Genomic DNA, 15012 nt, shown 5'->3' on the forward strand with positions numbered 1-15012 from the left:
ATGTTAGCTGTTAGATTCAGCTTGGTGTACATATGTTTCCTAGTTGTTTTTTTATCTTTCAGTACGTCTAGTCATGTGTGTATGATTGCTCAATAGTTTATTGTGCAATATAAACTAATGAATATAAATCTATTTTAGCTTATACTTCTGCGAGCTATTTTATAATTGTGCGATGTTCCTAAATATGCCTGTAAAATGCCCTATTGTCCTGAATGTTGCCCCTTTATCCTGAATTTTTACTTTCACTGTCCAAAATGTGCCCTTTTGCCAGGTGGTCACCACAGGTGGCCGGTTTCTTTGTCTGGAAGAAATTCTATCCATCACACAACATACTCTGGAGTTACTGGACCTGTTTTACTACATTTCCCAGCAGTCCCTTCTGAAAGCGTGGCTAATAGGCGGAGTGATAAACCGAGTGACAGCACAGTGTCACAATCAAGCATCGCCTCCGTACCGAATCGGCCAATTATAGGTGAGTAAGGCGGGACTTCTGTCGTGAAGCTGTGCAACAATTGGTGAGCAGCTTCCGTAGACCGGGCTCCTGTTTTGGGACAGGTGTAGTTAGCAAGGAAGAAGGTGGCAGTGGGGGCCGGCGGGCTAGCGGTATGACTGACCCCTCGGGGAGAAGCGTGGTCCGGCATGCAGGTAAGAGAGATTTGGGACACCGAGAAGTGAGGGATACAAACACGCATGCGCATCTGTACCAATGTGGCTTAGGTCTTGTGGGGACCCAGTGCAAGTCTGCGCATGCGCTTTGGGCCCAGTCAGTAGGGTCGTAAGGGCTGTGCGCATGCGCGGCACTCCTGAGTTTGGCCTCCGTGCTCGCCACGTGTCTTCCTCAGACAGTGTTAGGGGGCTGAGAGCAAGCATCTTCTGTACCCCCTTTCACAGATGCAGGGCCCCCTCCCTCTCCAGACTGGCAGCCGAACCCCATCCTAGCCATCAATATGTGTCAAACAGGAAGTGGGAGTACTCAGTGCTACACATGAGGCCACTCTGGAACCGGAAGTGACATCACGTGACCTCAGGCCCAGTGATGACAACGCGTAGAATGACGTCATAGGACACTGGCCCTAGAAATGACTGTCTGGCCTTTCACACACATTCAACCATGAGAGCTGGAGGACCCGGCCAGGCCTGACCCTTCAGGCAGGAGCAGGATCTTTTTTAAATTGAGCAACAGTAACATTTTACTCAGTTGTACGTGGCAGCAGAGTCAGCACAGACATTGATGTGGGTGGAGGGAGGGGTGACAAGGCGCAGGCACAGAGCAGCCAAGATAAGGAATTCTTGCATTAGTTGTAGACACACATGTGAGGCAACGCAGGTCACTGGCGTGAACACGCCCCTACTTACAGCAGATTGGAGCAAGAGGCACTCGTCTTCCAAGGTGCAACAGATAGGCTCACGATAGCTGCATCTGGCACCACCCAAGCTGGGAAGTGCCAAAGCACTGGGAGACAATACACGATTATATAAATCAATTGGGTGATATTTGGGGCTCCTGGTTTTATTGTATGTATTTTTTTTTTTAACATTTCCGTCTGTATTTATCCATAATTATTTTTTGGTCATCTTATTGGTATTTATCCATATTTATTTTGTGTTTTGAGAATAAATCGAGTTGTAAAATGGTATATTTCCATATTTATTTAACTAATAAACACGTGCTCATACTCTGATGCGTGTCACATTTTACCAAATTAACCAGCCAAATATAGCAAAATGCTACACCCAAAGGTAAATATCAGCATTATAATACAAGTATATGTTAACATATGCCTGTATTTAGGGAAATCTCAACCTGTTTTTTTAAGTTCGCATTCTGTCTATCTTCTCAGCTGTTGTCCTGGAAATCACGAAATTCAGCATGAAGAGTCACTCCTACAAAGCAAAATTTCATTATTTTTCTGCCTTTAAAAATAGATACAAACAGGAAACTATATTGTTTTCTTTCTGTATTTATCAGTAAAAATGGAAAACTGGAAGTCTTTGTGGTATTACACTACACTTACTTTGAATTGCATTGCATTTCACAAATGTTTACATTTTTTAGTACAGGGAGATTATGCTGTTTGCCCAGGCAGGAGCTAGGATTAGAGTTCTAAATTCAACAGCCAATGCACCACATCTCGTAAGTTATTTTTAACTGTTGGTGCTTGCGGATGACAATGTGATAGGACACTGATCTGCATGATTGAAAGTGATGTCTAGGAGGGGGTACTGACAAAATATGTCGCTATTGTCTGCAAAACGGTGATATGAGAAACCAAATGAGCAGGTACTATTACACAGGGAGATGGTGTAGAGTGAGAAGAATGGTGGGAAGTTGGGATTGGCGTTGTCTTTGATTGCCAAGTGGCTGTGAATGAGTGGCCGGGGACGCATAAAGTGTGAAGTTTGTATGCCATAGCTGTGATGTCCTGGGAGTCTGGAGATGAGGATAGGATGAGAGGACCTGGTGTAGGCAGCAGATGGAAGAAAGTCTAATGTGATGGTACTGGTGATGAAGTAAGATAATTGAGTGAGTGCTGTTTCTGTGAAGTGGGGAGTATGGAAATCTGATTTTAAGTGGTTTATTAGATTGAGGAAAGACTGAGTGCGAGGCAACTGTAGACTAATCCTTACAGTATTTTGTAGATAAAGGGGAGTTGTAATGTTGGGCGATAAGAGGAGAGAGATGAGGGATTACCAGTCCGTTTTATAAGAGATAGAACGATTGCAGATTTGAAATATGTTGGCTATATTCCAGATGTGAGGAAATAGTTTAAGGGAGCGGTCAGACAAAGAAAAACAAATCATGTCCATAGAACCTTGAGCTGTATCATGGGCCTAAGAGTGCTATCTATTGAAACTCAAATGATCATTAGCTAATAGAGAATACACATATAATGGTAACCCAAGAATCTAGTGAGTCACAGCCATTAATCGAACGCATCAGAATTTAAAGTGTGTACATTATTATATATTTGAGTAAGACAATTCCTATTAAATCAGACACATACAAAATCATAGACGTAAGCCTTATCAGTTCCTGAAACAGGTGGTGGGCAGTTCAAAAGAGTGAATATTATTGATTGGAAACCTAACACATAAATTAGAAAAAAATGGTGCCTCCCGAACTATTCTTGAACTTTCTATTTAGAAGACAAAAAAAGAGCGCTGAATTAGCGGGCGCGTGGTCTGATGGAGTGAGGATGGTGCACAGGGTGAGTGGGTGGTTTTGATGATTATGAGTTTGATTTGAGATGGAGTAAAGATTGAGAAAGATGATGTGTGGGGTTGGCCTATTGGAAGTTTTTAGGAAGACACTTGTTGAGCAGTAAATAGTGTAGCCTGAGTTGCCTAATAGTGGTGATTTTCAGTGAGAAGTATGTGGCAAAATCAGTAGCTGGTAAAGATGGGTCACGGATAAGCAAGCATTGGGAAGAGAGCAGATTGTGGATACTGCATGCAAGATAAGGAGGCTGTAGTGAGGTCTTAGGGTTTTAAAAGTATAAAGACATGACATTGTTAACAGTGTCAAACAATGTGCATAAGCCTTATGTGTATTCCTCAAAGCGTGGGAGGAGCCCCACCATGTGTGTGCTTCAAATGCTGGGTGATATCCAAAGTTGTAATTGTGCGGCAGTGGGGAAAAGAACATGTTGGTTAATGAGAGATAGTGGGTTTTGTAGTGGGCTAGTGTTGTAAATGTAAAGTCTAGTATTTAGCCTTCCAATGTCTTGGTGAGAGGGGTTTAGTGATTCACAGCTGCTTGAAAAGGGGTTGTGAAACTTGTGTGTGTTGCAGTTGATTGTTAAGCTTGAAGTTAAAATCCACTGGAAATGATGAGAGCTGGGTGTTTAAGTGAGACAAGAACAGTGGTGAGTTTGCCAAAAAAGATTCCAGTTTCAGCAGGGAGGTGTAGACTTTGGAGAGGGCAATGATTTATATACAGTGAATGTTAGTAAGACGGAATGGTTGGCGCAGACGTGGGGAGGACCCATTTGCTGAGCAGGATGCCCACTGCCCCTCATTTACTGTTACCGGGTGTTCTTGAAACAGTGTTAAAGTTCACATGAAGGGCTGCAATTGTAGCTGAGTTTTTAGGTTCGATCCAGGTCCCTGGACTGGTAATAAAATTTAATAAAGGATTATGAGTGTTGAAATGGTCAGTGATGAAAGATTCTTTCAGTCTTGAGTGGGCAGAATGAGACAGGGAGTTTTTTAGATGTATTATGTGAGAATTTGGTGGTTTGCTTGACCTTTAGTCTTAGTGGATACACAACGTGACGTAAGATCAGTTTGTGGATACTTTGAATTGTAGGGTGATTCAGTTCTAGAGGGTGTTCCTGTAGTCCATCCTGCTTGTGTCAAGGGCATGGGTGATGTATTTTCTGGGGGTTCGTCTGCATTCTTAGGGTGTGGAAGCATGAAGCTGTGTCGGCATTGACTTGTTCTGACAAATCCAACCAGTTCTCAATGAGGATACCAAGGTTCCTGGCATAGGAAGTGGGGGTACGTGTAGGTCTGTGGATGACCATCGAACAGGTGGAGTCCCCCTGGGCGAGGTGTCGTTTTCCAAAGATCACTATTTCATTCTGGTTGCTGTTAAGCTTGAGACAGTTGGAGTTCTTCCAGGTGGCGGCCTCGGTCGTACAGATGGGCAGTGTAATAGTTCCTTGTCTTGGGAGTCTTGTCCAAGAGGGACTGTAGTTGTTTGTCATTGGTGAATGAAAGGATGTTGATGTTGTGGGCATGGCTAGTGGATTCATCTGTGTTGAAGATGGTAGGGCTTAGAAATGAACCTTGAGGCTCTCCACAGATGAATTTACAGGCTTCCGAGGTGTACATTGTTAGGCTGACTGTTCAGTTCTTTCTGTCAAAGAGGAGCAGATCTAGCAGAGAGCAGGTCTTGAATGCTGATCTCATGTAGGCATCTGATAAGAGTGGGGTGTGATAACCTGTGGAAGGCCACTGAGAGGTCCAGAAGAATGAGTGCTGCAGTATGTACTTTGTCCAGGATTATGCAGATTTCATCTGTTGGGGCGATGAGTGCTGTTTCCCTGCTGTGGTTGGGTTTGAATTCAGTGTGTGTGGCGACTAGCAGCTGCTGGTTAACGAGGTGGTTGGTGAGGTGTCTTTTATTGAGTTTCTCTAAAAATTTTGCTGGGTATGGTAGGAGAGAGATCAGGCTGTAGTTGGTGATTTTGGCTGGGCCTGCCAAGGGTTTCTTGAGCAGGGCAGTGACTGTAGCATGTTTTCAAGCTTCCAGTAAGGTGGCTGAGTCGATGGAGACATTGAGGATTTGAGTGAGGGCTCCGCTGATGCAAGTGAACCCCTTGTTGAAGATGTGGTGGGGGCAGGGCTATGATGGGGCTCCCGAATAGATGGAATTCATGGTAGCTGCGGTTTTGTCTATGTTGATGGTAGGCCAAGTGGTCAGGGTCTGTTCTTTGTCCGAGACAGGGAGGTGTGCTGCCAGATCAAAGGGGTCCAGTTGCAGGTCGAAGTTGCCACATATGGATGTGATCTTGTCACTGAAGAAGTAAGATAGATTATTGCACAGGTCTTGAGAGGGGGTGATGTGTTTGGAGATGACTGCAGGCACAGTGAACTCTTTGATGACAGATGTTTCCTTGCTGTTTCTGGTGCTGGAGTTGATGTGATCTGTGGGAGCTGTCTGCTTTGTTTTCTAGATTTGGTGGTGGTAGCGTCTTAGGGTGGATTTGAACATGTCTTTGTCCGTGTCTTGGCTTGTTCTCCAGTTGCACTCCAGTTGCAGACAGTGCCGTTTTATCAGCCTGATTTCTTCTGTGTACCAGATTGCTTGTGTTTGTGTTCTTGATACTTGCTGCTCTTGAGGCAGGCCAGAGAGTTGGCACATGGGGTAATACTGTTTTTGAAGTTTTAGATATCTTCTTTCAGGTTGCTGGTGGGTTTGGGTCGGTGCACAGAGAGGTTGGCAGCCCAGTCCATCCCTCGGTTGTTTTTCCAGAAGCGGCGGGCAGGTTCAAAGGTGCTGGGTCTCTTCTGTCTTGGTACAGGAAAATTGAAGCTGACCGGGGTGTGGTCTGTCTAGGAGATAGGTGATGGTTTGTCACCCATGATGTTGTTAAAGGAGGAGACAATCAGATCCATGTGGTGTCCAACAGAATGGGTGGGTCCTGTGACGTAGTGAGTGAGATTGAGGTTTCTGAGATTTTCCAGTAGGGCGATCGAGTTTGGTGCCGTCTTCCAAGTGATTTTTAAGATGTAGGAGGATGAATGTATTGGAGCCGATGATGTGGGATATGACGAAGTCTGTGATGTCACTGGCAATGTTGGTTTGGGCAACTGGGTCCCGTAGTAGGGTCCCACACAAGGTAAATTTGGCAGTTATTTCTGGCTTGAAGGTGAGGTGCTCCATGTAGCTGTTCACGGTATCCTTGCTGATTGACTTTTTGACTCTATTAAAGACTATGCATCTGGGCTTCTGCTGATTGTCTTGTCTGGCGATGTTGTTGCTGGTGGGGATAACAGTGGCAGTGTCCAGTACTTAGGCTGAGTTCAGTCGATTTTTGTTTCTGTTTTGAGGAAGAGCAGGTGATTGTGCAGAAGGTCCCATATCTCTGTGGTGTGTTTGCTGAACAGTGGGTGTTGAGGAGCATGCATGCGAGTTTGGAGGGGTGTATGGGGCGATGGCTGATTGGTGAGCGGGTGGGGTGTTTGGTGCTGTTGATGCAGGAGTGTTGGGGGAATGAGCTTGAATGAGAACCTGCAGAAGTGAAAGTGAAGGCTCCTTCTATGCTGTATTGTGAGTTGTGGCAGCAGCGCAGTGAGCGCCAGCCATGGTTGAGGGCATGGAGGAACGTGGCAAGATAGCAGTGGGTAGGTGGCATGTTGCCATCGAGCAGTAGACTGTTTTGCCATTTGCAGCAGAACAGTTTTTAAGTACCCGTAAGTAATATGTTGTTATCATATAGTGCTTGTTACTGCATTTGAGAGCTGTAAATATTAGTAGCTATAATTACCCAAATTATTTGATCCTCAGATTACTAACTTCGGTTGGATGAAAGGCTGAGCTGGCCTTGCAAGGAGTCTGAAATTGGCATTTGTTGATCGCTGCCTGTTTCAATTTACTGAGCCACCCTTCCGGGTAATGAACTATATAATTCAGCCTCTAAGTCATGGGTACTCACAAACATTTTCCCAGGGGCCACACAGTATGGTCTGTGATGTGACTGAGGGCCGCATTGATGCCAGTAGGGTGGCAGGCTAGTGGTGGGGGGTAGTGGTAGTAAGATGGATGTTGGGGAAGTGAAGCGTATACAACTAGGGCCTCATTTATGTTTTAAATTGCTTAACGTGGCCTTGTAAATGTGGGCCTCCCAATGCAGTTTTCTGCAGCAACGGGGCGTGCAATTGGTGTTGCTGTGGGAGTACCCACACAACACCCGTTGCTTTTTGATGGTGCCCCAGATTTACAAGAAATAGTAAACCTGAGCCAGCGTGGCGTTAGAGTGGCACAGCAAGGAGAAATACTTTTAATCCTGTTCGTTTTTGCATTTTCTATGTGTGCTGCATTCTGCAGCACACATAGAAGGAGCAAATCACCATTAATGATTGTTCATGTGCAGGAAGGCATGTAAATGGGGCCCCTAGTGTCTGCATTTCACATTGTGAAACAAGAAACTTCGGTATAAATCCTAGCTTCTCCGCGTAACCAAATTGTGTGATCCTAGGTAATTGTTTTATTTCACTTTACCTCCCTTTTTAGGGTCGAGCCTGCGTCGCTTGCGCTCGCGCATGCGTATCGCTAGCGAGACGCTTTAGGTATTAGAAAAAGGGCACGGAGCCCGTCGACATCACGTCAGTGTCTTTCTTTGGCAAGTTGGCTTGCCTGTTAGAATCCACTTCCTTTGATTAGTGGAAGGCATGCATATGTCATGCCTTTTCCGGTGGCTAGCCCTCCTCGAGCGCAGCGACCAAGTACAGAAAACATCCGAGGCTCGCTGTTTCCCGCCAGGTTTGTGGACTACTTTTTCTCTATTTTCGCAGCATGATCTCGCTGGGCAGAAATCGAGCGCTTCGCATACTATCGACCTTGTTACACAGTTAATTGCACTTTTGCCGGTTACGTTCATAATTGCATTTTTGCCGATAGGTGTGAACTGTAGCTGTTTTTTTCTTTTAATGCAAGAAAAATCTGTGAATAGCTGTAACTCCGACAAATGTGAGGCCCTAGTGCATTGCAAATGCTTGTTCCTTTTGTCTTCATTATCACATATGAGGACCTTGAAATACATGACTTCAGGATGTGCACTGTACAAAACCTTCTGTGTCTGATTTAGTAAACTATAATGTTTTTCATATATAATAGAAACCCAGGCCTCCCAAAGAGTTCACATAACAACCGACTTGCCTCTTAGTTCACAACTCACGTTTTCAGGGGGGTATGAATGAAGTTTTCTAAATTAATGTGTGAAAAGTTAGACTTAAAAAAAAAATACTTCACAGTGCACTGGTATAATCTTGGGTACCAAGGTGAAACGGTTCTGCATGTTAATGAAATGCACTTTTTGAATTTCAAAACAGACTTTATCATACTTTTATACTTTTTCTGCAAAATATCCATTAATGAAGGTGTTTTTTTAAATTAGGAGGTGCAGCATACCCTAGTTACTTCCTTCCTTCAAATTCAATTAGCCTTTAAATAAATAATTGCCCGTTTATTTAAAGTTTTTAGTGTTAGTGCTGAGTCGAGCAGCACAGTGCTGCTGTTGACCAGGGGGCCGCATGTAAAGGTCAGGAGTGCTGCATGCGGCCCTGCTCTAAGTGAATGACTATTTCCAGCATCACCTCATAACTCCAGTCACTGGAAAGGTTCTCTAAAGACAGGCTGGACTAAGAGGGAGCAGGATATTTTTACCTCCCCTGCGGGACATGCCTCATCCCCACATGGTCCACTACCTTGGAGTTACTTTAGTGACAGATAAAAGGTAACAGGCATTTGCAATTGTCATCTTTTGACAACAGCACCCAGGAGCAAAAACCAAAGAAAACACAAGAAGAAACTGAGGAAAGACGACTTAAGATAATAAAAGAAAGTTAGCTCTAAAAAATAAAACTTTGCAATTTTGTGCCTGCTGGGCACATTTTTGACAGTCACAAGCCTTCTGTTTGCAGGGCACTGGAAGTTCGAACAAAATAGTACCTCGATCACTTCGGGAGCAGCGGACGGGCACTAATTAAGTTGAAATCTATTAGTGTTTGATCCCTGCTCCACATCGAGGAAAGGAAATGATGGCAGACATGCCTTGACGAATTACGAGGCTGTAAAGAAGAGTGCCACGCACACCAACAAATGGTGAGCGACAGGCGGGCTCCAAGCCTTGTACTGAACGCAGCAGAGTCTCGCAAGTGAGACGTGTGCCCTAGCTCACGCACTCGCAGGCTCAACCCTAAAAACACATATTCTCTCAATCTCATCATCAGAGGCAGTGATCGGGCCCTGATGGACACCAGTTTACTTGCCGAAGACTGATGCACTGAACAGGCTGACAGATCCAATCACAGCAATGTAGGAGTATCGTAGAGGGGCAAATTGAATGAGCCAGCTCTTTGGCAAAGGTAAACAAATCAGCCAAGTGTACAAGTGTGCTAAGACGGGTCACAAATGAATACGATCCTAAAAACACACACAGATCAAAAAGTTAGGGGATTGAACCAGTGGCCCAGGGTCCACTGCAGTGGTCAGTGGCAGGTGCCAGGCCCTGAACTGACGTCTTACCTCCAAGATGCAATGCTTACTTTGCAGTGAGTTTAAAAACAGCGCCATCTTTAAAGCTGAGCATGAACGAAATTGGGGCAAACTAAAATAAAGTTATTCTTCACCCAGGACACAGCAGTGAGGTTCCAGTCTCTCTGACCCATAGCTTCTGAAAATATTGGAGAGACAGCTGATTGAGGCTTTTGTAGCCATGGCCCAGGGAGGGTAAGCTCCTCGAGTGGGTCATAACCCTGAGTTATAAATGCAAGGCACCAGTCTACCCACTCTGCAGCATCTAAAAACAATCATTCAGAAAGCCAGTAGGTCTGGCTTTTGCTGGCAGCTTTTCTAGTTTTATCAGTGTTTGTTTTTTACCATAGTTCTGCTAAACTTTATTGTTTGGGAGGCTGGCAAGCCCCCCGATTTAAAAGAAAACATGTTTGTGGAGTTTGTGAAAGCACACATAGTATATAGTAGTGATGGGAACTCCTTTGTGCGTGGATTTGCTCTTTGGGAAAGGACTGAATGCCGTCAACTCACAGCGAGGTTAGTCGGTGTATGCAGGCGCCTGATCCATCTCCCCATGCTTTACTGAGTGGAAGAAAAGTGTGAATGCCACAAGAACTGACCAAAGGATGGCGAGAGCTAGCTGACATCCCTTCTAAGTATATTTTGCATGCAATTTTCATAAAATGAAATGGTCTTGGCTAACTCCAGACCTCGTAACAGGACGCCCCCCGTACATTCACCCTTCCCATCCGATGAGGAGGCAAGCCCCTCTGGAGTTATGATGCTGCAGACACTTTGTTGCTACACCCAGACCATGGATGCCAAAGGACATAGCACTGAATACCGTTGCTAAGTAGACTTGCCTCTTTAATTCACCCCAGACTCTCCCTGCCCCATTATCTCAGTCTTGCAGGTTCCTTTCAATTCCTGCTTTTTCTCCATGTCAAGAGTTTTTTCGTCTTTCCCATCCTTTATCTTTGTGTTATTTCTTGCTCTTGTTCAAAGTTTAAGGATCCCCTCAGAAGAGACTAGGTGCTACAAAAATCAACATAACGTGAGAAAAATAAGTGCCGATGCCCCAACAATGAGTGCAGGTGAGCCACAGCTACAACCACCGGCTCAAATTAAGCACTGGTCCTGCACCATGTCACAGGCTGCCCATGCTGGCCACCCCATGCTCACTGAGTCACTGGAACCAAGCTGTCCTCAGCTGACGAGCCCATAACTAGGGCGACGGCGGTCCTGGGTTACTTGTGTTTAATTTCAGGGAGGACCTGGCTTGCAGTTTTGTCTAGAATGCTTCTATGATGAGCAGGGTCAAGAATGATTTGCATGTGGCTGTGTCCAAACTGAGGTGGCATGGTGAGCAGAAGAACAGTGAGTTGGAGTGCTACTTCAAGCGATTGCCAGTGGTTAGACTTATTGCAAGCATCCTCCCATCACCTTTTGTGTGTTTTGTGTATTGCGCTACATGGCATGGGTATGGCCACACTTAGGTCCTGTGCTCACTGTGTCACTGGAACCAAGCTATACCCAGCTTTTGTGTGGCCTAGTGCCATGTCTGTCTTCATCAATAAGCACATATATTATTTTATTGCTGGAGGAGTAAACAAAATAATTAAATATGAATTTGACTGTTAACATTTAAAAAATACACAGAGAAATATTCACAAGTTGTTTTGCATTGTAACCACACACGCACTTAAAAAAACAAAACTCTTTAAGGTTTGCTCATCATACAGTAAATGCAATGTTCGATTCAGTCGTACAGTTTACACCTCAAACAGAGCATATAACAGCGTGAACATAGGAATGACAGCCTTTGTGTGAAGATATCATGTAGCGGAGAGACTTCGATTCCTTCACCTGAGGAACACTGAGGTGTCAAACCTCTTATCCTCCCCTCCCATGCCCTCTCCTACAGATTTATTAGCCTTGGTAAGTACTCCAGTTGCCATATACTTTTTCACATTTCTGTGGGCAACTCCAGCTCTGATAGACTGCATTTTCTGCCTGCTGACACCAATCCATGTCAGACTCCCAGTCAATTATCTGGGGTGGCACTGCTGTACCCCAGACTCTTGCTAGGTTGTGTTTAGTCACTCTCGCCACCAAAACCAACCAGATTTTCTGGTATCAGTGCTACGTCTGTGATGTTTAGTGGGAGCCATTTGGCATCTAGGGGAACTACCAGATTGAGCACTCTGGCCATTATTTGTAACACTCCTGCCCAGTAGTGTTGTATGATGGGGCATTCCCGTAGTGTATGGAATAAGCATTGGCAAAGCCAATAAGTCTCGTCTATACAAGAGTTATTGGCTTGGGAATGTGTTTTTGCCATGTTGTACACTAGTGTGACTGCTCTTTAGCATGGCTAAAAGTTTGTGGCGTGGAGTGTTATAGAGTGTTGTAGAGTGGATTTGTTGGAGTACAGTGTCTTGTAGAGTGGAGTAGGATAAATAGTGTTGTAGATGTGAGTGTGGGTCAGTGGCAAAGGGTGTCGTAGAGTGCAATGTTGTGAAGTGGTGTAGAGTGGAGTGGGCTGGAATAGGGTGGAGTGGGTTGGAGCAGATTGAGGTAGTGGGCTGGATTGGAGTAGAGTGGGGTGGATAGGATTGTGGTAGAGGTGGGTGGATTGGGTTGGATTGGAGTGTGGGGGATTCGATTTGATTGGGGTGGGTAGATTGAATTGGAGTGATAGGACTGGGTTGGGTGGATTGGGTTGGAGTTGATAGATTTGGAGTGGGGTAGATTAGAGTGAACTGGAGTGGGTGGGTTGGATTTGTTGAATTGGGGTGGGGTGGATTAGACTGGAATTGGGTGGACTGAAATTTAGTCTCTTGAGCTTTCTCATCTTGACTAAATCCTCCTGGTGATTCGACTGTTCTTCTCTTGCATTGTCCTCACCCCCAGTTCTAGGGAAAGGTCTGTGATGCAGAGTGTGAGCTGACAGCCTTTCAATAAAGGCTTACAAAGAAAACCGTGTGGTGTCATCCCATTCTGGGGAAGAAATAAGGATTTCCTGAAAAAAATGAAAATTCAACGACCTGGTGCACCTACAAATATAATTATGTAATAACCAAGCCTTATGTGAAATAGAGGTATCAATGCCCCAGTTGTAGCTCAACGGATAACACATATAGCATTTCTGTGTCCAATGTAGGTGAAGAGGTTGGATTGGAGTGTGGTGGATTGAAATGCGGTGAGGTGGATTGGAGTGGGGTAAATTTGATTAGATTGGGTGGGTGGATTGAATTGGAGTGATAGGACTAGGGTGGTTTGGATTTAAGTGGGGTGAATTGGAGTGGGTGGATTAGATTGAATCAGAGTGGGGTGGATTGGAGTGAGGTCGATTAGATTCATTGGATTGGAGTGGGGTGGATTGGATTTATTGAAATGGAGTGGGCTGGGTTAGACTTGTGGGGTGGATTGGATTGGAGTGGGGGGACTAAATTGGAGTGTGGTGGGTTGGGTTGCAGTAGAGTGGTGTGGGCTGGAGTAGATTTGATAGGAGTGTAAGTGGGGTGGATTGCCGTGGGGTGGACTGGATGGGGTGGATTGGTTGAGGTCGAGTGGAGTGGACAAGTGGGTTGGATTGGAATGGGGTGGATTGGAGTAGGGTGGATTGTATTGGAGTGGGGTGGATTGGATAGCAGTGGGGTAAAATGGATGGAGTGGATTAGATTGTACTGGAGTGGGGTGGAATAGGGTATAGTGGGTGTATTGAATTGGAGTGAGGTGGGGTGGATTGGGTTGGAGTGGGATGGACTGGATATGAGTGGGGTGGATTAAGGTGGATTTGACTGGAGTGGGGTGGATTTGTGTGGGGTGAGTTGGATTGATGCGGGGTGGATTGGACTGGAGTGGGTTGGATTAAGATAGTTTGGCATGGTCTGAATTGGATTAGAGTGGGATGGATTAAGGTTCACTGGAGTGGGGTGGATTACGATGAATTGGATTGGGGTGGGTGGGTGGATTGAGTTGCAGTGGACTGAATTGGAATGGGATCTAAAGTATTTGAGTTGGTGGGTTGGATTGTAGTGGGGTGGGTTGATTTGGAATGGGGTGGGTTGGTCTAGAGTGGAGTGGATTGGATTGAGTGGGGTGGATTGGAGTGGGGAGAGTGTACTGGATTGGTGTGAGGTGGATTTTATTGGGGTGGGTTGGACCTTAGTGGGGTGGATTGGACTGGATTGGGGTGGGGTGAGTGTATTGCATTGGTGTGAGGTAGTTTGGATTGGAGTGGGGTAGATTGGATTGGGGTGTATTGAATTGGGGTGGGTTGGAAACGATTGGGGTAGATTGTGATGGATTGGAGTGGGGTAATTTGGGATGTAGTGATGTGGATTGGGGTGCGGTGGATTGGATTGGAGTGGGTGAATAGGAGTGGGGCAGATTGTTTTGGAATTGAGTGGGGCATATTGGAGTGGGTTAGATTGTGTTGGATTGGAGTGCAACAGATTGTTTTGGATTGCAGTGAGGCAGATTGGAGTGTGATAGATTGTTTTGGATTGGAGTGGGGCATACTGAAGTGGGGGAGATTGTTTTGATTGGAATGGGGCGAAATGTTTTGGACTAAAGTGCAGAGTGAATTGGGCAGTTTTTTGGGGGATTGGAGTGGGGCAGATGTTTTTGGATTGGAGTGGGGCAGATGTTTTTGGATTGGAGTGGGGCAGATGTTTTTGGATTGGAGTGGGGCAGATCTTTTGGATTGGAGTGGGGCAGATCTTTTGGATTGGAGTGGGGCAGATCTTTTGGATTGGAGTGGGGCAGATCTTTTGGATTGAAGTGGGGCATATATTTTGGATTGGAATGGGGCATATTTTTTGGATTGGAGTAGGGCATATTTTTTTGGATTGGAGTTAGGTAGATTGTATTGGATTGGGGTTGAGTGGGGCAAATTGGATTGGGGTGAGGTGGATTTGATTATTGTGGGGGGGGATTGGAGTGGGGTGGATTGGAGCGGGGGATTGTTTTGGATTGGAGTGGGGCAGATTGTTTTGGATTGTAGTGGGACAGATTGTGATTGTTTTGCATCCATCCAAATAGAGTGGGGAAGATTGATTTGGATTGGAGTGTGTCAGATTGATTTGGGATTGGAGTGGGGCAGATTGATTTGGAATGGCAGATTGATTTGGGATTGGAGTGGGGCAGATTGATTTGGGATTGGAGTGGGGCAGATTGATTTGGGATTAGAGTGGGGCAGATTGATTTGGGATTGGAGTGGTGCAGATTGATTTAGATTGGAGTGGTGCAGATTGATTTAGATT

The 15012-nt window shown here is 45.3% G+C and overlaps 1 protein-coding gene across 1 annotated transcript in view; it reads left to right on the plus strand.

Moving 5' to 3' along the window:
* Positions 1-493: 493 nt before the first annotated feature.
* Positions 494-15012, plus strand: part of LOC138283001 (TBC1 domain family member 20-like) — a 62619-nt gene continuing 48100 nt past the window's right edge. The window contains exon 1 of the mRNA XM_069221104.1: positions 494-645. Coding sequence (XP_069077205.1) covers positions 606-645 — 40 coding nt within the window. The 5' untranslated portion in view covers positions 494-605. The remainder of the gene's footprint in view (positions 646-15012) is intronic.

The sequence above is a fragment of the Pleurodeles waltl genome, chromosome 2_2, assembly GCF_031143425.1.
Source record: "Pleurodeles waltl isolate 20211129_DDA chromosome 2_2, aPleWal1.hap1.20221129, whole genome shotgun sequence".
Lineage (NCBI taxonomy): Eukaryota > Metazoa > Chordata > Amphibia > Caudata > Salamandridae > Pleurodeles > Pleurodeles waltl.